Here is a 24,731-nt window from a genome sequence, read left to right on the forward strand (position 1 = left end):
GTTACAGCCGGTAGCTTATGCCTCCAGAAGTCTGTCCCAGGCAGAAAGGGGCTACGGGATGGTAGAAAAGGAGGCGCTCGCATGTGTATATGTGGAAAAGAAAATGCACCAGTACCTGTTTGGCAGGAAATTTGAGCTGGAGACAGATCACAAACCCCTAACGTCCCTTTTGGCCGACAACAAGGCCATAAATGCAAACGCATCGGCCCGCATACAGACGTGGGCACTCACGTTAGCCGCCTATGACTACACTATTCGGCACAGACGGGCACCGAAAACTGCGCCGATGCACTCAGCAGACTCCCACTAGCCACCACTGAGGGGGCTACCGAGCATGCTGCTGAGATGGTCACGGCTGTTAAAGCTTTCGGAAGCGAAGGCTCACCCGTGACAGCCCGTCAGATTAAAGTCTGGACAAATAGAAACCCGCTATTGTCTCTAGTCAAGAAATGTGTCCTGAATGGGGACTGGGCAGCCACGTACAGGGCATGCCCTGAGGAATTTAAACAATTTCACAGGTGCAGGGATGAACTCTCGATTCAGGCTGATTGCCTACTGTGGGGAAACCGCATAGTCATGCCCCAGATGGGCAGAGAGGTGTTCATCAGAGAAATCCACAAGGAGCACCCGGGCATTGTCACAATGAAGGCAATTGCCAGGTTACACGTTTGGTGGCCAGGGATAGACGCAGATCTGAAACTTTGTGTTCGCAGGTGCAACACATGTGCCCAGCTGGGCAATGCGCCCAGGGAAGCCTCCTTTAGCCTCTGGCCATGGCCCGCCAAGCCTTGTGGACTACGCAGGTCCTTTCATGGGAAAAATGTTTTTGGTTGTAGTAGACGCCTACTCCAAATGGATCGAGTGTGCCATTTTAAATTCAAGTACATCCTCTGCCACGGTTGAAAGTCTACGGGCAATGTTCGCCGCCCACGCCCATCTTGGTCAGCGACAATGGCCCGTGCTTCACAAGCATTGAATTCCAGGACTTCATGGCAGGCAATGGAATTAACCATGTCAGAACGGCCAGGCAGAACGAGCAGTGCAGATAATCAAACAGGGGATGCTCAGAATCCAAGGGGGTTCCCTACAATGCCACTTATCACGCCTCCTGTTGGCCTGCAGATCTCGACCACACTCGCTCACAGGGGTTCCACCCGCAGAGCTGCTAATGAAAAGGACGCTCAAAACCCGGTTATCCCTTATACACCCCACCATGAAAGAAATTGTCGAGAGCAGGCGCCAGTCACAATATGACTACCATGACAGGAATGCGAGGGCGCGATGTATTGATGTAAATGACCCTGTTTTTGTCCTCAACAACGCCGCAGGGCTCAAATGGCTCGCAGGCACTGTGGTTGCCAAAGAGGGAAATAGGTTTCTGGTAGTTAAACTTACCAATGGACAAATCTGCCGCAAACATGTGGATCAAACAAAAAGGAGGTTCAGCAACCCCATAGAAAAAGCAGAGGAAGAACACGATATAGAGTTCACTCCTCCACAGGCGACCGAACACAGGAACCAAAGGGAGGAGAGCTCAGTCACTGTGGGCAGTCCGGACAGGCCTGAGGCACCGCAAACAGCAGACACTCAGGCCAGCGCCCAACAACTGGAGCCCCAACTCTGGCGCTCTACAAGAGAGCGTAAACCACCAGAGAGACTCAACCTGTGATCCCAATAAGACTTTGGGGGGGAGGGGATGTCATGTATTCAACCAGCATTGTAACCCATGTATAATATGACCTAAGTTGTACACTGTGAGAACAATGACCACTAGGTGGTGAACTTGTGGGAGACACTCCTAACCTGGATCTTCAGATATAAAAGGGGAAGCTCCACCCACTTCCATCACTTGAGTGCGATGGAATAAAAGTTGCTGGTCACAGACAGACCTTCTCTCAAACATGGGCCTCGTGTGCATTTATACTGTATAGTAAGGGCGTATCAGGGTATGTCTATTATTTTGAACTAATTGTTTGATTAGGGCACTTGTAACAATTTTGGTTTGGTGGCACTTCGTGTCACCTCAACAGGACAAATAAAAAAAGGCTTATAAAATGTCAGTTGGTCAGATGAGGAGCCATTTACAGGCCAGGATCTGTCACCCTAGGAACCAAGCTACCACCCAATCAGAATGACCGATACAAGGAGGCACGAGCCCACGACCGGACCAATAAAATAGCTCGTTATTGAGCAACCGCTTGGAAACTGTTCAAGATGGCGCTGGTGGGCGAGAACAGAGAGAATTTAACGGAGGAAATGCCGGAATATGACCGGCGGAAAGAGAAAATGGTGGAGATCCTGCAGCGCCGGGACCAGGAGAGGCAGCAGGGGGTGGAGAGGAGGAAACTGGCGAAAGATGTGATCAGCGTGAAGGAGGAAAAGGCCAACTTTTTCACCACGGCCTTTTCGGAGGAGAAGGCGGAGATCGAGGCGCTGCTGGAAGGCTGCGAGGTCACGGACAGGAGCGCCCTCAGCGCCCACTTCGAGGAGATCTCCCTCAAGATGCAGCGGCTTCAGAAATTCGTGAACGACAGCATGATGTTCCTGTCGGCCTACGAGCTGCGCCAGGCCCAGGACGCCGTGCAGAAGCTGCAAGCGACGGTGGTGGAGAAGAGGGAGGCGTGTCTGCCCAAGAAGAAATTCGCTTTCAAGTCCCGCAAGAAAGAAGGCGCCGGCCCCAAAGAACTCAAATCCGTCGATTCGCCGTCCGACAAGAAAGCCAGCGACCCCATCGTGATCGAGGAAAACCTCTGCGGCTTTTCGGACGCCGACTCTCAGGTGCTGGTCCGGCGGGCGGACGAGATCCGCGGGAAAGACGTGCTGTTGACCAGGTTGTCCAACTGCGTCGTGAAGCTGCTGGGCTCGCCCAACACTCTTCACGTCAAGAATGTCACCAAATCTAAGGTGCTATGCGGACCTGTCTCGACCTCGGTGTTTATTGACCAGTCAGTCGGTTGCACGTTCGCTTTCGCTTGTCAGCAACTGCGAACTCATAATACGAAGGATGCAAATGTGTATTTGCATGTGACCAGCAGAGCTATTGTAGAAGATTGTACTGGAGTTTCCTTTGCTCCGTTTAACTGGAAGTACGAAGGCATTGAGAAGGACTTTGAACTGGCAGGTTTGGACAGGGCGAAAAATAATTGGAACATTATTGACGATTTCAACTGGCTCGCGTCTGATCATTCCCCGAACTGGAGTATTCTAGCTGAAGAGTCTAGAATAACTGATTGGGACGAAATCTTAGCGCCATAAATGTGTCCAATGCGCCTAAAGTCAGAGTTTACTGAGCAATCGCAGGAATTCGTGACTTGATTGCAGCTCTATACTTGAATATAACCAAAATAAGTCTCTTGGACAGAAAAAGTCAACTAACTTAATTTTTTTGGCCATGCTTATTTGCAGGGCAGTAATTGGTATGTGTTGAGGCTCAAGTTGCAGTTTGCATGTTCGAGTGTAAAGTATCTTCTGTAGGAGAACGTTACAGACAATGTACCCTTGTCAACACTTTGTTCATAGTGTTTGAGTTTATATTGGGAAATGTTCATTATCATACTGTTGGAACATAGTTCCTAAAGAAGAGTTGAAACTAATTTTAGAATGCAGAAGAGTAATGGATGAAATAAAGAAATAATTCCTGTCGTTGGTGTTTGTAACCATCTTTAACCAGCTTGCTTTTGATTTTATAAAAGGGCAATGTTTACTTAAATCTGAAACTAAAGCAGATGAAATTGCACTGGTTTTTCAGATGGAAATCATGGAAAAGGTGCAGTGCAGGAAGTCAACCTGTGCTTGAAAAGCATCGGAAACACATCCAACATCATATTGGTTTGGGTGCCCTAGAAGTGTTTCTGCCATTTGGCTAATAAAAAGGTCACAGATTGGTCAGGGCTTGCACTGTGCAAACTTTGACTAGTTCTTCCAGTTCTACAGCAGTCTAACCATTGGTCCTGAAAAGAAACTGCTGTAGGCCATCAAAGCCTATTAAATTTCAACTTTAAAATTGTTTCAAACTTGCTTTAATATGGAGTCAGAAGGAGGAGCAATGGTGTGGGCTGCTGGCACCCCTTGCTCAACTCTATTCCAATTGCCTCTGCTGGGCCCTACCTGAGAGCTGTTGACTGCATTGCAGTGGCCTGAAAATCATCTCCACTTATTTTTCCTCTTGTTGGACTTACTAAAATGAGGCCCAATAGCTATCGGGCTGACCAGTTCTGGCACAGGGATTGTTCCCTATGTCCAGTTCACTTCAGCTGAGCAATGTGAATTAATTTCTACTCCATTCCAGCATAGACTGCTGCCAACTTTAGGGAAGCTGTCCAGCTAAATCAATTTTGTAAGTTTTCACCTGCATTGAAATGGAGGAGGAGAGGAACATTAATTTCACCATAAGACTCTCCTGATATTTGTATAATAAACTATGAAAACTTACATCAAAAACAGTTTAAGCACCTTTCCTTTTAATTATTTTGTTTTTCCACTTGTACTTTCTAAATTTTATAATTTTCTTTTCTTTTCTACCTTCCTCACCTATTTGGAATTGGCTATCTGACTTGGAAGCCAGCTCCAAATGTTGTTTCTTTTAGCCAGTCAAATGGCAAACATTCACCTGATATGTCTGATAATCCTTGATGTATTTCCTCACATCAGTTACAAAAGGGGTGTGGATGGATGAGTTTGTGGTATAGGACCTAAAGACAGGTCCTTTTATGTTCAAGAGCAATTTGGATATTGGTCTGAAGTATTAGCTGAAAGTTTAAAATCGCTGCAAGCAGAAACTGTGCTTACTTTGTCTCAAACTCATTCTACTTTTGTTGGCTTGGTTTAGATCCATGTTCTGAACCCATGTAGTCTGCAACAGTGTAATGCTGAGATTATCAAATCGATGTGAGTATACATTGATTTTTCATGATTTGGCTTCCTCTGAGCTGTTTGCTAGATTTGTTTAAGCCTTCTGGAGAGGGAAAGACCGAGTGAAAGAGTTTCTCATATCATTTGAACAAGAGTGATATTGACTGTCTGCAAAGATGTTGCTGGTTGTTTGAGCTTTTTTTGGGAAGAAAAAAACAAAAATTACAAATGTATATGGTTATTTCTAAATACAAGTCATTGAAATAAAAAATTTTGGCCTCCTGTTATTGCCTCCAGAGGGTGATAACAGGGCGCTAAGCACTTGCGAGGCGAGGATTGACTCCTATTTTGGGCAGGGGGTTTGCAGCGGCGGTATGGCGTTTCGACCCAATCTCCTTCGCCCGGAGATCGTGACTTCATCGTCGCGAGATACTCCTTACCTGATCACAGGTATAAAAAGGGAGGTCCCACGCAGGGACATCGTCTTTGGAGTCCTGTAAATAAAGCAAGAAGATCACAGAGTGACCTTGTCCCTAGAATGTGGTTTCATGCTGTAGAGTAAGGACTTTACATTGGTGACGAGAAATGGGAATTCACAGCCCACGAGAACGGCCACCGGTAGCACAGAGGAATGGTACTGTGTTGGGGAAGACTAGGACGATTTTGTCGAGGGGCTTCAGCAAAGCTTTATGAAAGAATGGCTGGGGGATGCAGCGGCCGACAAGCGAAGGGCTCATCTATTGACCAGCTGCGGACCAAAGACTTACGCACTCATGAAGGACTTATTAACACCCAAAAAGCCGGCGGACAAAATCTTTGTAGAACTTGGCAAATTGATCGGGGAGCACTTCAAACCGGCGAGTGGCATACATATGGCCCGACACAGATTCTACACCCACCGACGTCGTGAAGGACAGAGCATGCCGGATTTTGTGGCGGACCTCCAGCGTTTGGCCAGCCTCTAAGTTCACAGACGCCTGCAGGGGGGAGATGCTAAGGGACTTCTTTATTGAGGGCATCGGTTATGTGGGAATTTTCCACAAATTAATTGAGAACAAGGATTTGATCGTGGAAGCGGCAGCGTTGATGACTCAAACTTTCATGGCGGGCGAGGAAGAGATGAAAATAATATGTGCGCGTAATTCTGCTAACGCGGCGATGGATCAGGGAGTCAACATCAATGCGACTCAGAGCCCTGCAGGCAGGGGCAGTCCGACATTCCCCAGGCAGCAATAGACCCCAGAGTAGGACTTCAACAGAGACAATGGCAGGCTGAACGGACATTCACGCCATCGCAGTGGACAAGGATGGGGCCATTGACACCCACTAATAGGGTACTTAAGAGCAGTCAAAGGGACAGTTAGCGTGGAATGGCTGGCCATAGTCCTTTTGTTCCCAACAATGGAAACTTTAAGTCATGCTGGAGGTGTGGGGGGAAAATACTCAGCTAGATCTTGCAGGTTTCAACAGTTTGTTTGCAGGAACTGCAATCTCAGTGGCCACTTAGCTCAAATGTGCAGGAAGTCTGCAACCAGACTAATAAGGCGGAGGGACCAGAAGAGGGTTCTTTGAGGCAGGATGACTTTTGGGGCAAATCGATGGACGCTAAGGTTCAGCGGGTCCATGTGGCGAATATTCACAGTTCATACACCAGAACGCCACCAATGATGAGGGTTTTATTAAACGGTATCCCTGTACGCATGGAGCTGGACACTGGGGCTAGCCAGTCACTCATGGGCGTTCAGCAATTTGAGAAGTTGTGGCTACTTAAAGCCAGTCGACCCAAATTAGCACGTATTGAGACACAATTACGGACTTGCACTAAAGAAATCATTCCGGTGTTAGGCAGTGCACTGTTGGCTGTCACACACAATGGGTTAGTGAATCGGCTGCCGCTCTGGATTGTCCTACACTGTTGGGGAGGAGCTGGTTAGTCGAGATGAACTGGAAATGGGGGGGAATGTTCACGCAATGTCATCTGTGGAGCGAAGTTCATGCTCAAGTCCTACAACAATTCGATTCACTATTCCAACATGGCGTCGGGACTTTCAAACGCACTAAAGTAGTGATACACATCACCCCGGACGCCAGGCCAGTGCACCACAAAGCCAGAGCAGTGCTGTATGTGATGCGGGAAAAGATTGAGAGCGAATTGGACCGGCTGTTGAGAGAGCATCATCTCGCCTGTTGAATTAAGCGACTGGGCGAGCCCCATCGTTCCGTCCTAAAAGCGGATGGCTCTGTCAGGATCTGTGGCGACTACAAGGCCACCATCAATCAGGTGTCCCTACAAGATCAATACCCGCTCCCGAGAGCAGAGGATCTCTTCGCCACGCTGGCAGGTGGCAAGCTGTTCATCAAGTTGGCCCTTACTTCAGCCTATATGACTCAGGAACTGGCCGACTAATCTAAACTACTGACCACCATCACCACGCACAAGGGACTGTTCGTTTATAACAGGTGCATTCGATCAGTAGCCGCGATTTTTCAACGAAACATGGAAAGCCTGCTTAAATCCATTCCTGGAACGATCTTATTCCAGGACGACATCCTCATCACGGGTCGAGACACCGAGAAACACCTCCACAACCTGGAGGAGATGCTACGCCGACTGGACCGGGTAGGCCTGCGACTCAAGAAGTCTAAATGTGTGTTCTTAGCTCCTGAGGTTGAGTTTCTGGGCAGGAGGGTTGCTGCAGATGGGATTCGGCCCACCGAATCCAAAACCGGCGATTCGACGAGCACCCAGGCCTTGCAACACATTGGAGTTACGTTCATTCCTGGGACTGTTGAACTATTTCGGGAACGTTCTGCTGAACTTGAGCACGTTGTTGAAGATGCTACACGTGCTCCTGCGTAAGGGTTGCGATTGGTTTTGGGGGGACCGTCAGGAACGGGCTTGAAATCTACTTTTGTTCAAACAAGTTGTTGACCCTGTACGACCCATGTTTTAAAAAAAAAAAAATTGGTTCTGATAGGTGATGCATCGTCCTATGGGGTTGGGTGCATGTTGCAGCAAGGCAATGCTGAGGGTCAACTACAACTTATGCCTCCAGGTCGCACGCACAAGCAGAACGGGGATAGGGATGGTCGAACAGGAAGTGCGTGCATGTGTCTTATGGTGTAAAAAAAATGCATCAGTACCTCTCTGGTAGGAAGTTTGAATTAGAGACGGACCACAAGCCATCAACATCCCTGTTGTCAGACAGCAAGGCTATCAATGCCAACACATCAGCTCGCATACAGCGATGGGCTCTCACGCTGGCTGCTTAGGACTACTTCATCCAGCACCGGCCTGGCACTGAAAATTGCGCTGACATGCTCAGCAGGCTTCTGCTGGCCACCACTGAGGGGGCAGCGGAGCAAAGCGCCGAGATGGTCATGGCTGTCGATGCCTTTGACAGCGCAGACTCCCTCATCACAGCCCGCCAGCTCAAAATCTGGACAAACAGAGATCCCCTCCTATCCCCGATGTAAGAAATGTGTCCTGACTGGGGATTAGGCGCCCGCACACGGAGCATGCCCTGAGAAGGTCAGACCATTCCACAGACGGATGGATGAGCTCTCCATCCAAGCCGACTGTCTACTATGGGGCAGCCGGGTAGTTATGCCCCAGAAGGGGAGGGAGGCATTCATCAGCAAGCACCCAGGCATTGTGCTGATGAAGGCCATTGCCTGGCCATTGGTGGCCTGGAATTGATTCAGACCTGGAACACTTCGCAGATGCACGACCTGTGCCGAGCTGGGTAATGCCCCCAGGGAGGCCCCACTCAGCCCGTGGCCCTAGCCCACCAGGCCATGGTCACGCATTTAAGTTGACTACGCGGGCCCGTTAATGGGTAAGATGTTCCGTTTATTGTGGTAGATGCGTACTCGAAATGGATCGAGTGCATCATTCTGAATTCATGCACTTTATCCACCACTGTGGAAAGCCTACATGCGATCTTTGCAACCCATGGCTTGCCGGACATCCTGGTTAGTGATAACAGCCCATGTTTCACAAGCTACGAATTCCGAGAGTTTATGTCGGGCAATGGCATCAACCATTTCAGGACTGCGCTGTTCAAGCCGGCCTCCAAGGGCCAGGCGGAACATGCGGTCCAAATCATTAAACAAGGGATGTCTGGATTCAAGGACCCTCCCTCCAATGCCACCTATCGTGTCTCCTGCAGGCCTATAGAACCCGACCGCACTCGCTCACGGGGGTCCTGCCCACAGAGCTACTAATGAAACGGACACTCAAAACTCGGTTGTCCCTCATTCACCCAGTCCTGACCGACATAGTTGAGGGCAAGCGCAAGTCACAAAACAAGTACCATGACTGTAATTCGAGGGGGAGATGTATAGAAATAAATGATCCTGTATTCGTCCTCAATCACGCCAGGGGGCCCAAATGGCTTGAGGGCACTGTAATTGACAGAGGGGAATAGGGTCAGCGTAGTAAAACTCAACAATGGTCAGATATGCCGTAAGCATCTGGACCAAGTTTTAAAAAAAAAAAGTTCAGCAGCGACACAGAAGAACCTGAAGAAGACCATGAGATGAAGCTCACAATACCGCCAGTGAACGAGCAACAAGAGCAATCAGAAGAATGCACAGTCCATGCGGTCTGGCCGGAATCACCCCAGGTGACAGACACTCACGTCACTGTCCAACAACCAGAGCCCCACCTGCAAAACTAAACCTATGATCCAATAAGACTTTACAGGGGAGGTGATGTCATGTATGTAACCACAATGTTACACCACTGTATTACTGTATACACTCAACATAGATGCACACCTTGACCACAAGGGGTGAATTTGTGGGAGATACTCCTTAACTGATCTCTCAGGTATTAAAAAGGGAGGTCCCACGCAGGGTCGTCGGCTTTGGAGTCCTGTGAATAAAGAGTTCAGGTCACAGTGACCTTGTCCCCAGACTGTGCCTCGCATGGTTTCATGCTGTAGAGTAAGAACTTTACAGGAGGGAAGGAGCCTTCCAATGCAGCAGCACTACACAGCCCGTTGTGCAGCGCTGCACAGCTACCGCCCCGCCTGCTGCCTCTTGTGCTCCAGAAAGGAAGTGGAGCGCTTGATTTAGCGCTCCACTTCCTTCCTGGAGCGGAAATGCCCTTTTTAAAAATCTAAAAACCATTAGCGTCTGGCAATTTTTTCAACTTTTATAAGTTGGTGCCAATTTCTCTTCCTTTACTTAATCCATTTTCCATTTACTTTATCCAGTTGACTTGAATTTGAGAGGGTCCATTTACTTTAACTTTTAATAGTTGGATAAATTAAAAGGTTATTATCTTTTTATAAATGAACAAAAAATATTCCCCCCCCCCTGCCAAAATAACATTCAAAATGTAAAAACAATGGAAATATATTTGACATGTGAATTAGCTTTTGTGACATTATTTTTGGTTGAACACTTAAGTTATAAATTTTGAGAGTGGGTTTTCAAAATATCTTTCACCATGTAGTTATCACCCTTAAAACAAAAAGCAAAATACTGCAGAAGTTGGCTATCTAATAAAAACAGAAAATTCTGGAAACACTCAGCAGACTAGGCAGCATCTGTGGAGAGAGATAACTTCACGGTGGGGCGGACAATAATCAGGGGAATAATGGAGGCATGTGAAAAAGGAACGGCAGTAATTATGAGGGATTTTAACCTACATATCGATTGGTCAAATCAAATCCCATGGGGTAGCCTTGAGGAGGAATTCATAGAATGCATACGGGATTGTTTCTTAGAACAGTATGTTTCAGAACCTACAAGGGAGCAAGCTATCTTAGATCTGGTCCTGTGTAATGAGACAGGAATAATAAACGATCTCCCAGTAGAAGATCCTCTCGGAATGAGTGATCACAGTATGGTTGAATTTGTAATACAGATTGAGGGTGAGGAAGTAGTGTCTCAAACGAGCGTACTATGCTTAAACAAAGGGGACTACAGTGGGATGAGGGCAGAGTTGGCTAAAGTAGACTGGAAACACAGACTAAACGGTGGCACAATTGAGGAACAGTGGAGGACTTTTAAGGAGCTCTTTCATAGTGCTCAACAAAAATAAATTCCAATGAAAAAGAAGGGCGGTAAGAGAAGGGATAACCAGCCATGGATAACCAAGGAAATAAAGGAGAGTATCAAATTAAAAACCAATAAGGTGGCCAAGATTAGTGGGAAACTAGAAGATTGGGAAAATTTTAAACGACAGCAAAGAATGACTAAGAAAACAATAAAGAAAGGGAAGATAGATTACAAAAGTAAACTTGCGCAAAACATGAAAACAGATAGTAAAAGCTTTTACCGATATATAAAACGGAAAAGAGTGACTAAAGTAAATGTTGGTCCCTTAGAAGATGAGAAAGGGGATTTAATAATGGGAAATATGGAAATGGCTGAGACCTTAAACAATTATTTTGCTTCGGTCTTCACAGTGGAAGACACAAAAGCCATGCCAAAAATTGCTGGTCATGGGAATGTGGGAAGGGAGGACCTTGAGACAATCACTATCACTAGGGGGGTAGTGCTGGACAGGCTAATGGATCTCAAGGTAGACAAGACTCCTGGTCGTGATGAAATGCATCCCAGGGTATTAAAAGAGATGGCGGAAGTTATAGCAGATGCATTCGTTATAATCTACCTAAATTCTCTGGACTCTGGGGAGGTGCCATCTGATTGGAAAGCAGCTAAAGTAACACCTCTGTTTGAAAAAGGGGGCAGACAAAAGGCAGGTAACTATAGGCCGGTTAGTTTAACATCTGTAGTGGGGAAAATGCTTGAAGCTATCATTAAGGAAGAAATAACGGGACGTCTAGATAGGAATAGTGCAATCAAGCAGACGCAACATGGATTCATGAAGGGGAAATCATGTTTAACTAATTTACTGGAATTCTTTGAGGATATAACGAGCATGGTGGATAGAAGTGTACCGATGGATGTGGTGTATTTAGATTTCCAAAAGCATTCGATAAGGTGCCACACAAAAGGTTACTGCAGAAGATAAAGGTACGCGGAGTCAGAGGAAATGTATTAGCATGGATAGAGAATTGGCTGGCTAACAGAAAGCAGAGAGTCGGGATAAATGGGTCCTTTTCGGGTTGAAAATCGGTGGTTAGTGGTGTGCCACAGGGATCGGTGCTGGGACCACAACTGTTTACAATATATATAGATGACCTGGAAGAGGGGACAGAGTGTAGTGTAACAAAATTTGCAGACGACACAAAGATTAGTGGGAAAGCGGGTTGTGTGGAGGACACAGAGAGGCTGCAAAGAGATTTAGATAGGTTAAGCGAATGGGCTAAGGTTTGACAGATGGAATACAATGTCGGAAAATGTGAGGTCATCCACCTTGGAAAAAAACACAGTAAAAGGGAATATTATTTGAATGGGGAGAAATTACAACATGCTGTGGTGCAGAGGGACCTGGGGCTCCTTGTGCATGAAACTCTTTTAGAGTCTACCTGCGAAAACATAAACATTAAACTGTGCCACCCGACCTGGGTGACACTCCAGACATTTACAAGGCCCATTTTTTTTTTTCCCCCCTTTTTTGTGTTTTTTTTTTTCTTTTTTCTTTTTTTTTTTTTTTTTTTTTTTGGGCACTAAAATCACAATTTTTCCCCAGTGCCCCCTATAAAAGGGAAGGGGACACTAAAAGCACCGGCAATTAAAACAAATTAACTTTAAAACGTAAAATCAAATTAAAATTTGGTTGCCGGGCGTGATGATGCACTCCAGTCCCTCCGGTGCCCACCTCTCGCGGAAGGCCGCGAGCGTACCGGTGGACACCGCGTGCTCCATCTCCAAGGACACCCTGGACCGGATGTAAGAGCGGAAGAGAGGCAGGCAGTCAGGTTGAACGACCCCCTCGACCGCCCGCTGCCTGGACCGGCTGATGGCACCCTTGGCCGTGCCCAGGAGCAGTCCTACGAGGAGGCCTTCGGACCTACCCGCTCCCCTCCGCACAGGGTGCCCAAAGATCAGGAGAGTGGGACTGAAGTGCAGCCAGAATTTCAGGAGCAGCCCCTTCAAATAATGGAACAGGGGCTGCAACCTTGTGCACTCAATAAAAACATGGAACACGGACTCCTCCAGACCGCAGAAATTGCAGGCGGCCTGGGAGTCCGTGAACCGGCTTAAAAATTTGTTGCACGGCACTGCTCCGTGCACCACCCTCCAGGCCAAGTCCCCGATGAATAGTGGGAGGACCCCTGCGTAGAGTGCCCTCCATCGGGGACCCCCGCCTCCTCCGGACGGCAAGATGGTGCGCCATGGCGTGTCCGGACGGCCGGCGAGGATGGCAAAGTTGAGGGTGTGCAGGAGCAGCCCGTACAGGAAACCCCTCCGCGCGGAACTGAAAGGCACGGAGGGGATTTCCCCGAGGCGGCTCAAGTTGTGAGGCGCCGGCCCCCGAGGGAGGTTCCGGGGTTTGGCGCCGATGAGGAATTCCGTCCGGACGGGGGTCAGTTCGGACGGGATCTCCCCACGTGCTTGAGCCTCCTCGATACACCTAACGGAGTCAGGGCCCAGAGCTGTTTTTAGCGACTCGATGGCATCGGCCGCGCGGCGGACGTTGGCAGAATTTAGGCGCCGCGCCAGCGTGACTGGCGCCATCCAGCCCGCTCCTCCGCCATCGAGCAGGTCCCTGACCCTGGTCACCTCACCAGCCACAGCCCTCTCTTCCGACCGCCACATAAAGCCTCGGCCGTGGAGGTACGGATTCCCGAGCAGCGGCTCCTGCAGGACGGCCGCCACTCCAGCCGGCGGAGAGCTGCGCTTGGTGGAGACTTTGTTCCAGACCCTGATGAGTTCCCTGTAAAAGACAGGCAGCTCCCGGAGGGCGGTCCTGGCACCCCCCAAGTTCACAAACAGGAGCTGCGTGTCATAATTGAGGTCGAGCTGCTGGCGGAAGAAATACCTCGCCAGAGCACACCACCTAGGAGGGGGCTCGACGTAAAGGTATCTCTGCAGGGTCTGAAGACGGAAAGTCGCGAGCTGGACGCTGACGCACACCAACGACTGACCGCCCTCCGCAAGCGGGAGACTCAAGACCGCGACAGAGACCCAGTGCTTCCTGTTGTTCCAGAAGAAGTCCACCAGCTTCTTCTGTATCTTGGCGACAAACGCAGGGGGAGGGGTCAAAGTGACCAGCCGGTACCACAGCATTGCGGCCACCAGCTGGTTTATGACTAGCGCTCGACCCCTGTAGGACAGCACTCGGAGCAGTCCTGTCCAGCGCCCTAGGCGAGCGGCGACCTTGGCCTCCAGCTCCTGCCAGTTCGCCGGCCAGGCTTCCTCGTCGGGGCTAAGGTAGACTCCCAGATAGAGGAGATGGGTCGTGCTCCAGGCAAAAGGCCTGAGCTCCTCCGGCAGGGAGTCCACCCGCCACTGACCCACCAGGAGTCCGGAACATTTCTCCCAGTTGATCCTGGCGGAGGACGCGGCCGAGTAAATCTCCTGGCACTCTCGCATCCTCCGCAGGTCAGCGGGATCCTCTACCGCGAGGAGCACGTCATCGGCGTAAGCCGAGAGGACGACCTCCACGCCCGGCCCTTGCAGAGCCAGTCCCGTCAACCTCGTCCGCAAGAGGCGCAGGAAAGGCTCCACGCAAACGGCGTATAACTGGCCGGACATGGGGCATCCCTGGCGCACCCCTCTCCTAAAGCGAAGGGGCGCCGTCAAGGACCCGTTAACCTTAATCAGACACTCCGCGGCGGCGTACAAAAGTCGGATCCGGGCGACGAAATGCGTCCCGAACCCGAAAGCGCGCAGAGTTCCGAGCAGATAGTCGTGATCCACCCTGTCGAACGCCTTCTCTTGGTCGAGGGATAGGAAGGCGACCGACAGACCAGCCTCCTGGGAGCAATGGATGAGGTCCCGGACCAGATGGATGTTGTCGTGGATCGTCCGGCCCGGGACCGTGTATGACTGGTCGGGGTGAATCATGTGGTCCAGCACGGCACCAAGGCGAGCAGACATCGCCCTGGCGAAGATTTTGTAGTCCGTGCTGAGGAGGGAGACCGGGCGCCAGTTCTTAAGGAGGCGGAGATCGCCCTTCTTAGGCAGCAGGACGATGACTGCCCTGCGCCAAGAGAGGGGCATCTCCCCGGTCGCCAGACTTTCCCCCAGGACCCGCGCGTAGTCGCCCCCCAGGACGTCCCAGAACGCCCTGTGGAACTCCACGGTCAGCCCGTCCAGCCCCGGGGATTTTCCCCTCGAGAGCCGGGCGAGGGCACCGGTCAGCTCCGCCAGGCTTAGCGGAGCTTCCAGATTTTCGGCGCCCTCCGGGCTGACCTTCGGCAGGTCCTCCCACAAAACTCTACGCGCTTCCTCGCTGGACGGATCCGGAGAGAACAGAGCCCCGTAATATTCACGGACCCTGTTGTTGACGCCCTCCGGATCCGAGACGAGAGAGCCGTCGTCGGCCAGCAGCGTCAAGAGCTGCTTACGGACACTCTGCCTTTTTTCCAGCGAGTAGAAGAAGGGGGAGCCGCGGTCCAGATCCCGCAGGAACCGGATCCGCGACCTCACGAACGCGCCTCGGGACCCGACGAGCTGCAGGTCCTTCAGCGCGGCCTTCTTCGCTTCGTACACCGTCCGCAGGGCCGGGTCCTGGACGACTTGACCGAGACGGGCTTCCAGGTCGAGCACCTCTTTTTCTAGGCGCCCGACTCTGGCCGCCCGCCTCTTGGTCGACCCCCTCGCGTACTCTTGACAGAAGACGCGGACGTGAGCCTTGCCCACGTCCCACCATAGCCTCAAGGAGGGGAAGCCCCCCTGCTTCCTTCTCCAGTCGGACCAGAATCGACGGAACGAGTCCTGGAACCGCACGTCCTCCAGCAGCCGGTTGTTAAAGTGCCAGTACGCGGACCCCGTCCTCGCGCGGAGCGAAGCGAGCTCCGCCCACACCAGGTGGTGGTCCGAACACGGCACCGGCCGCATGGAGGCCGCCGGGACGCAGGAAACGTACGCCCGAGACACGTAAAGGCGGTCGACTCTAGACCATCCAACTCCAGGCCTCACCCAAGTAAAGGCGCTGGAGTCGGGGTGGAGATTTCGCCAGACGTCCACCAAGTCGAAGGACCCGACCAGGTCCCTCAACTTCTCCATCGCCGTCATGCACTGCGGGGCACCGGAGCGGTCCCTCGCCTCGAGGGTGCAGTTAAAATCCCCCCCGAGGACAATGCAGTCGCCGACGTCGACGGAGCCAAGAAGAGCGGACACCTCTTCAAAGAAGCGCGTTTGCTGCGGGCCGGGATGAGGGGCGTACACGTTCACGAGATGGAGCGGCACGTCCCCCAGGCGAACCGTTACGTGCAGCAAGCGGCCTGGCACGGGCTCCTCGACCCCCAAGATCTCCGGCTGAAAATGCGGGCCCAGCAAGATGGCCACCCCACTAGAAATGGCGGTGAGGTGGCTCATGCGGACCTCTCCTTGCCATTCCAGGAGCCACGTGGCTTCGTCTCCCGGAACGGTGTGGGTTTCTTGCAGGAAGCACACCGCATATTTCCCCTCCCGCAGGAGCGAAAAATTGTCAAATCTACGGCGTGCCCCTCTGCCGCCGTTGATGTTGAGGCTGGCTATGGTTATCTTCATGGCAAAAGCATAGTGCAACCTCTACCTTAACCTATTGTGGGGGAGGGAGCGGAGTCTTTTGTTGAACTCCGCTCCCTCCGCAGCCCAGCGAGGAGTCCCTCGAGCTCGCGCAGCTCAAGGTGCTGCTCCTTTGTCAAGGGCCCGCCCGCGGCCAAGGTTTTAACGGCGGCGCGGACGGACCCCTTGATCAGCTCCGGCTCGGACCATTTTTCCAGGGCCAGTCGGGCTTGGTCGCGGCGACCCCGGCTCTGGGCCAAAAAGTCCCGGAGTTCCTTTGCAGGAACGAGGAGGGCCTCAGCGGCGGCCGCGAGCAGATCCACCGCCTCCCTGGCGGTGGTCTCTAGGTCTTCACCCGCGTCCCCCACCGAGTCCCCGTCCTCCTCCGGGAGGTGGCCGCCAGCAGCCGGCCCATCGACCGCACAAGGTACGGCAAATGAACCGGCCGCTCCAACCGGCCCTGGCACTGCCCCGATCCCACCCCCAGGATCGTCGGCAGAGGAGTCCCCACTGGGCTCTTTTAAAAATGGTGCTGGGTCGGGAAATGACAGCGGAAGGGGTTCCCCCTCCGCCCCAGGAACCGGAGAACAAGGAGAGACCCGGCCATAGGAAATCCCCAGGCCCTCCAAGTGCTCCAGCTCCAAAGTAAGGGGCGAGGGTGGGTGTTCCTCCCCCTCCCCGCTGCCACCCCCCGGCCCAGCATCTACAGTTTGATTAAAATCAATATATTTTGTTTCTGCCGGGTCGAGCAACTCCCGGGGGAAGTTGGGTAATAGCTGGGCGGGCTCAGGTTCGGCCTTTTCGGCCTCGCCCGCCTCAGTCCCCGGGACGCCCGGCCCGGCGGCTACGCATTCCTCCGCGGTCCCCACGCCCCCCACGACAGGCAGATCTTCCACTCCATCCCCGGGAGGCAGAGGCTGGGCAGCCTCAACTGTCTCACCCTCCCCGGGGAAAGACTCCTCGCGCCTGCAGCGCAATTTGGGGGCGCTGGTGGGGGACGCGGGACACGCGGCGGGCACCGACTCCTCCGCGGAGGGATGTTGTTCCCCCTCCGCGTCATTGGGGCGGTGCCTCTTTTTGTTCCTGGGGGCGCGCGGAGTCAGGGAGACCTCCATGTCTGCCGAGGCCTCCCGCTCCGCCCCCCCCTTTTCCTTTTCTTGCCCGCGCCCGGGCCCCTCTGTGGTGTTGTTCAAGGGCTCGGGCACGGGCTCGGGGCACCCCGCGCTCGCCGGTGACGGGGTTGGGCTGAGCGCGGTGGTCAAATTATCCGGCGCACTGAGGGGACCCGCCTCTTGATGTTTTGTCTTCTTCCGCGCCTTCTTTCCGGTCGGACGCTCTCCCTCCCCCCCGACGGAGGCCCTGAAAACAAAGGCCTCCGACGATGCCCGCGCACCTACGGCTCCCGGTACGCGGACGCAACTAGGGGGAGGGGTGGCGGCGGCACCAGCCTTGGCCGCCTTCGGTGGTTTGGCGGCCTTGGAGGCGGGGCAGTTCTTACGAACATGCCCCACCTCCCTGCAGGCATGGCACCGCACGCCGTCCGACGTCCAGAAGACGCGGTAGGCAGTCCCCTCGTGCACCACATTAAAATTCCCCTCCGTCGTGTCCTCCCGCGCCAGCCGGACAAAGAGCTGGCGGCGGAAGGAGAACACGTGGCGCAGGCTGTTCTCCCTGAGGCCGAGCGGTATGGGGTTGATCCCCGACCTTACCTCCCCCAGTTGGTGTAGGTGAGGGAGGAGGAGCTCAGCGGGAACAAAGGGCGGGACGTTTGAAATGATGACCCTCTGCGCGGTGGCCTCGAGAGGGTCCACCGGCAGGAACGTCCCGCCCACCGTGAGCCCCTTTTCAAGGGCCAGGGACACCGCCCGCTCCGACCCCAGGAAGAACACGGCCTTCCCAGACATCTTGGAGGCTGCGACAATGGCCGAGGGGCCGACTACCCCAGCCATCGCCCGCACGCACTCCTCGATGGTCATTGTGGGGTGAGTGTAGCTCTTGACCCCGTGTTTTTTGGTAATGAGTCTGAAAGGTGGCAGGGCAGCGGGTGGCGCAGGAGGGGCCGTGGAAGCGGTTGCCACCTGCGCATACGTCCTTGCTGGCCCTGCCACCGGCGTGGATGGGGTCGCCATCACGGGGTCCCTTTAAGGGCTACACCCACCCCAAAGTCACAGGCCTTAATGGTCTTTAATGGCCTCTTATGTTAACTGAGCAGAGGAGCCCTTAACGAGGCACCTCTCCCCTCGTTGACAATTGGGGAGAGGCCTTGCTCCCTCTGCTCAGTTGTCTTAAATGTTTTTTTTTTTTTTTTTTTTTTAATTAAATTTGGAAGAAAGAGGCTCTCAGAGAGAGAGGGGAGAAACAGAGTAACAGAGAAAGAGAGAGGGGGGGTGGGAAGGGGGGGACTGCGAGGGCAGGTCTCCCCTCGCAGCTGTGGGTGGGTGCACTCCCCAGATGGCAAAACACAAAAGTCTTTGGGGTGGTCTTCAGGTGGGGGGAGAAGATGTCTTCACCTGGGGTAGCTGGAGCCACCAGGCACTCCTAACGATCTTTAATTGGGTGATTGATGACAATCTTCAGCCTGGTAGCTCCAGCTATCCCAGGCTAGGCTAATGTGGGGGGTGGGGGGGGGTTCCAATTGTGGGGGGGGCCCAGTTGTAAGCACGGCCCCCACGCACACTACCACACACACACACACCCCCCGCGATGTTCCGGCCCTCAGTGGTCTTCTTTCCTCCCCCCACCGATACAACAAAGTCTGTTTGGGAAATGCACCCACACCCACCTGTAGAATTGTTGAGTCTCCCTCCTTCCACACTGGATGTTGGTTGTTGTGGTTTTTCCCCCTCTCTCCAACTCCTTGCAGAATGGTGAAAAGATGTTTAAAGTTTTCTGCTTTCTCCTCCTCTCCCTCTGGATAGAAGTTGTAGTGAAGCCCCTTCCTTCCTTCTCCTCCTGGGCTGGTCTCAGGGCTCTCCAGGCAGGAGCTCAAGTTGCTAGCTGCTCCTCTCACTGCTCACAGCTGCAACTGAGCAGGACACGCCTCCACTGCTTCACGATTGGTCCTTGTGCATGAAACTCTTTTAGAGTCTACCTGTGAAAACATAAAACAATAACGGTGCCACCCAACCTGGGTGACACTCCAGACATTTACAAGGCCCTTTTTTTCCCCCCCTTTTTTTGTTTTTTTTGTGTTTTTCTTTTTTTGGTTTTTTTTTTGGGCACTAAAATCACAATTTTTCCCCAGTGCCCCCTATAAAAGGGAAGGGGACACTAAAAGCACCGGCAATTAAAACAAATTAACTTTAAAACGTAAAATCAAATTAAAATTTGGTTGCCGGGCGTGATGATGCACTCCAGTCCCTCCGGTGCCCACCTCTCGCGGAAGGCCGCGAGCGTACCGGTGGACACCGCGTGCTCCATCTCCAAGGACACCCTGGACCGGATGTAAGAGCGGAAGAGAGGCAGGCAGTCAGGTTGAACGACCCCCTCGACCGCCCGCTGCCTGGACCGGCTGATGGCACCCTTGGCCGTGCCCAGGAGCAGTCCTACGAGGAGGCCTTCGGACCTACCCGCTCCCCTCCGCACAGGGTGCCCAAAGATCAGGAGGGTGGGACTGAAGTGCAGCCAGAATTTCAGGAGCAGCCCCTTCAAATAATGGAACAGGGGCTGCAACCTCGTGCACTCAATAAAAACATGGAACACGGACTCCTCCAGACCGCAGAAATTGCAGGCGGCCTGGGAGTCCGTGAACCGGCTTAAAAATTTGTTGCACGGCACTGCTCCGTGCACCACCCTCCAGGCCAAGTCCCCGATGAATAGTGGGAGGACCCCTGCGTAGAGTGCCCTCCATCGGGGACCCCCGCCTCCTCCGGACGGCAAGATGGTACGCCATGGCGTGTCCGGACGGCCGGCGAGGATGGCAAAGTTGAGGGTGTGCAGGAGCAGCCCGTACAGGAAACCCCTCCGCGCGGAACTGAAAGGCACGGAGGGGATTTCCCCGAGGCGGCTCAAGTTGTGAGGCGCCGGCCCCCGAGGGAGGTTCCGGGGTTTGGCGCCGATGAGGAATTCCGTCCGGACGGGGGTCAGTTCGGACGGGATCTCCCCACGTGCTTGAGCCTCCTCGATACACCTAACGGAGTCAGGGCCCAGAGCTGTTTTTAGCGACTCGATGGCATCGGCCGCGCGGCGGACGTTGGCAGAATTTAGGCGCCGCGCCAGCGTGACTGGCGCCATCCAGCCCGCTCCTCCGCCATCGAGCAGGTCCCTGACCCTGGTCACCTCACCAGCCACAGCCCTCTCTTCCGACCGCCACATGAAGCCTCGGCCGTGGAGGTACGGATTCCCGAGCAGCGGTTCCTGCAGGACGGCCGCCACTCCAGCCGGCGGAGAGCTGCGCTTGGTGGAGACTTTGTTCCAGACCCTGATGAGTTCCCTGTAAAAGACAGGCAGCTCCCGGAGGGCGGTCCTGGCACCCCCCAAGTTCACAAACAGGAGCTGCGTGTCATAATTGAGGTCGAGCTGCTGGCGGAAGAAATACCTCGCCAGAGCACACCACCTAGGAGGGGGCTCGACGTAAAGGTATCTCTGCAGGGTCTGAAGACGGAAAGTCGCGAGCTGGGCGCTGACGCACACCAACGACTGACCGCCCTCCTCAAGCGGGAGACTCAAGACCGCGACAGAGACCCAGTGCTTCCTGTTGTTCCAGAAGAAGTCCACCAGCTTCTTCTGTATCTTGGCGACAAACGCAGGGGGAGGGGTCAAAGTGACCAGCCGGTACCACAGCATTGCGGCCACCAGCTGGTTTATGACTAGCGCTCGACCCCTGTAGGACAGCACTCGGAGCAGTCCTGTCCAGCGCCCTAGGCGAGCGGCGACCTTGGCCTCCAGCTCCTGCCAGTTCGCCGGCCAGGCTTCCTCGTCGGGGCTAAGGTAGACTCCCAGATAGAGGAGATGGGTCGTGCTCCAGGCAAAAGGCCTGAGCTCCTCCGGCAGGGAGTCCACCCGCCACTGACCCACCAGGAGTCCGGAACATTTCTCCCAGTTGATCCTGGCGGAGGACGCGGCCGAGTAAATCTCCTGGCACTCACGCATCCTCCGCAGGTCAGCGGGATCCTCTACCGCGAGGAGCACGTCATCGGCGTAAGCCGAGAGGACGACCTCCACGCCCGGCCCTTGCAGAGCCAGTCCCGTCAACCTCGTCCGCAAGAGGCGCAGGAAAGGCTCCACGCAAACGGCGTATAACTGGCCGGACATGGGGCATCCCTGGCGCACCCCTCTCCTAAAGCGAAGGGGCGCCGTCAAGGACCCGTTAACCTTAATCAGACACTCCGCGGCGGCGTACAAAAGTCGGATCCGGGCGACGAAATGCGTCCCGAACCCGAAAGCGCGCAGAGTTCCGAGCAGATAGTCGTGATCCACCCTGTCGAACGCCTTCTCTTGGTCGAGGGATAGGAAGGCGACCGACAGACCAGCCTCCTGGGAGCAATGGATGAGGTCCCGGACCAGATGGATGTTGTCGTGGATCGTCCGGCCCGGGACCGTGTATGACTGGTCGGGGTGGATCATGTGGTCCAGCACGGCACCAAGGCGAGCAGACATCGCCCTGGCGAAGATTTTGTAGTCCGTGCTGAGGAGGGAGACCGGGCGCCAGTTCTTAAGGAGGCGGAGATCGCCCTTCTTAGGCAGCAGGACGATGACTGCCCTGCGCCAAGAGAGGGGCATCTCCCCGGTCGCCAGACTTTCCCCCAGGACCCGCGCGTAGTCGCCCCCCAGGACGTCCCAGAACGCCCTGTGGAACTCCACGGTCAGCCCGTCCAGCCCCGGGGATTTTCCCCTCGAGAGCCGGGCGAGGGCACCGGTCAGCTCCGCCAGGCTTAGCGGAGCTTCCAGATTTTCGGCGCCCTCCGGGCTGACCTTCGGCAGGTCCTCCCACAAAACTCTACGCGCTTCCTCGCTGGACGGATCCGGAGAGAACAGAGCCCCGTAATATTCACGGACCCTGTTGTTGACGCCCTCCGGATCCGAGACGAGAGAGCCGTCGTCGGCCAGCAGCGTCAAGAGCTGCTTACGGACACTCTGCCTTTTTTCCAGCGAGTAGAAGAAGGGGGAGCCGCGGTCCAGATCCCGCAGGAACCGGATCCGCGACCTCACGAACGCGCCTCGGGACCCGACGAGCTGCAGGTCCTTCAGCGCGGCCTTCTTCGCTTCGTACACCGTCCGCAGGGCCGGGTCCTGGACGACTTGACCGAGACGGGCTTCCAGGTCGAGCACCTCTTTTTCTAGGCGCCCGACTCTGGCCGCCCGCCTCTTGGTCGACCCCCTCGCGTACTCTTGACAGAAGACGCGGACGTGAGCCTTGCCCACGTCCCACCATAGCCTCAAGGAGGGGAAGCCCCCCTGCTTCCTTCTCCAGTCGGACCAGAATCGACGGAACGAGTCCTGGAACCGCACGTCCTCCAGCAGCCGGTTGTTAAAGTGCCAGTACGCGGACCCCGTCCTCGCGCGGAGCGAAGCGAGCTCCGCCCACACCAGGTGGTGGTCCGAACACGGCACCGGCCGCATGGAGGCCGCCGGGACGCAGGAAACGTACGCCCGAGACACGTAAAGGCGGTCGACTCTAGACCATCCAACTCCAGGCCTCACCCAAGTAAAGGCGCTGGAGTCGGGGTGGAGATTTCGCCAGACGTCCACCAAGTCGAAGGACCCGACCAGGTCCCTCAACTTCTCCATCGCCGTCATGCACTGCGGGGCACCGGAGCGGTCCCTCGCCTCGAGGGTGCAGTTAAAATCCCCCCCGAGGACAATGCAGTCGCCGACGTCGACGGAGCCAAGAAGAGCGGACACCTCTTCAAAGAAGCGCGTTTGCTGCGGGCCGGGATGAGGGGCGTACACGTTCACGAGATGGAGCGGCACGTCCCCCAGGCGAACCGTTACGTGCAGCAAGCGGCCTGGCACGGGCTCCTCGACCCCCAAGATCTCCGGCTGAAAATGCGGGCCCAGCAAGATGGCCACCCCACTAGAAATGGCGGTGAGGTGGCTCATGCGGACCTCTCCTTGCCATTCCAGGAGCCACGTGGCTTCGTCTCCCGGAACGGTGTGGGTTTCTTGCAGGAAGCACACCGCATATTTCCCCTCCCGCAGGAGCGAAAAATTGTCAAATCTACGGCGTGCCCCTCTGCCGCCGTTGATGTTGAGGCTGGCTATGGTTATCTTCATGACAAAAGCATAGTGCAACCTCTACCTTAACCTATTGTGGGGGAGGGAGCGGAGTCTTTTGTTGAACTCCGCTCCCTCCGCAGCCCAGCGAGGAGTCCCTCGAGCTCGCGCAGCTCAAGGTGCTGCTCCTTTGTCAAGGGCCCCCCCGCGGCCAAGGTTTTAACGGCGGCGCGGACGGACCCCTTGATCAGCTCCGGCTCGGACCATTTTTCCAGGGCCAGTCGGGCTTGGTCGCGGCGACCCCGGCTCTGGGCCAAAAAGTCCCGGAGTTCCTTTGCAGGAACGAGGAGGGCCTCAGCGGCGGCCGCGAGCAGATCCACCGCCTCACTGGCGGTGGTCTCTAGGTCTTCACCCGCGTCCCCCACCGAGTCCCCGTCCTCCTCCGGGAGGTGGCCGCCAGCAGCCGGCCCATCGACCGCACAAGGTACGGCAAATGAACCGGCCGCTCCAACCGGCCCTGGCACTGCCCCGATCCCACCCCCAGGATCGTCGGCAGAGGAGTCCCCACTGGGCTCTTTTAAAAATGGTGCTGGGTCGGGAAATGACAGCGGAAGGGGTTCCCCCTCCGCCCCAGGAACCGGAGAACAAGGAGAGACCCGGCCATAGGAAATCCCCAGGCCCTCCAAGTGCTCCAGCTCCAAAGTAAGGGGCGAGGGTGGGTGTTCCTCCCCCTCCCCGCTGCCACCCCCCGGCCCAGCATCTACAGTTTGATTAAAATCAATATATTTTGTTTCTGCCGGGTCGAGCAACTCCCGGGGGAAGTTGGGTAATAGCTGGGCGGGCTCAGGTTCGGCCTTTTCGGCCTCGCCCGCCTCAGTCCCCGGGACGCCCGGCCCGGCGGCTACGCATTCCTCCGCGGTCCCCACGCCCCCCACGACAGGCAGATCTTCCACTCCATCCCCGGGAGGCAGAGGCTGGGCAGCCTCAACTGTCTCACCCTCCCCGGGGAAAGACTCCTCGCGCCTGCAGCGCAATTTGGGGGCGCTGGTGGGGGACGCGGGACACGCGGCGGGCACCGACTCCTCCGCGGAGGGATGTTGTTCCCCCTCCGCGTCATTGGGGCGGTGCCTCTTTTTGTTCCTGGG

General features: G+C 54.6%; 1 protein-coding gene across 2 annotated transcripts in view; it reads left to right on the forward strand.

Moving 5' to 3' along the window:
* Positions 1-1,862: 1,862 nt before the first annotated feature.
* The window catches only part of tbcc (tubulin folding cofactor C), a 49,756-nt gene continuing 26,887 nt past the window's right edge, over positions 1,863-24,731 (forward strand). The window contains exon 1 of one of the 2 annotated variants that reach the window (XM_070889394.1): positions 1,863-2,778. In XM_070889394.1, coding sequence (XP_070745495.1) covers positions 2,215-2,778 — 564 coding nt within the window. In that variant the 5' untranslated portion in view covers positions 1,863-2,214. Of the gene's footprint in view, positions 3,641-24,731 lie in introns of those variants that run through there. The other variant, XM_070889395.1, reaches the window with a different exon arrangement.

Source organism: Pristiophorus japonicus, chromosome 9, assembly GCF_044704955.1.
Source record: "Pristiophorus japonicus isolate sPriJap1 chromosome 9, sPriJap1.hap1, whole genome shotgun sequence".
NCBI lineage: Eukaryota > Metazoa > Chordata > Chondrichthyes > Pristiophoridae > Pristiophorus > Pristiophorus japonicus.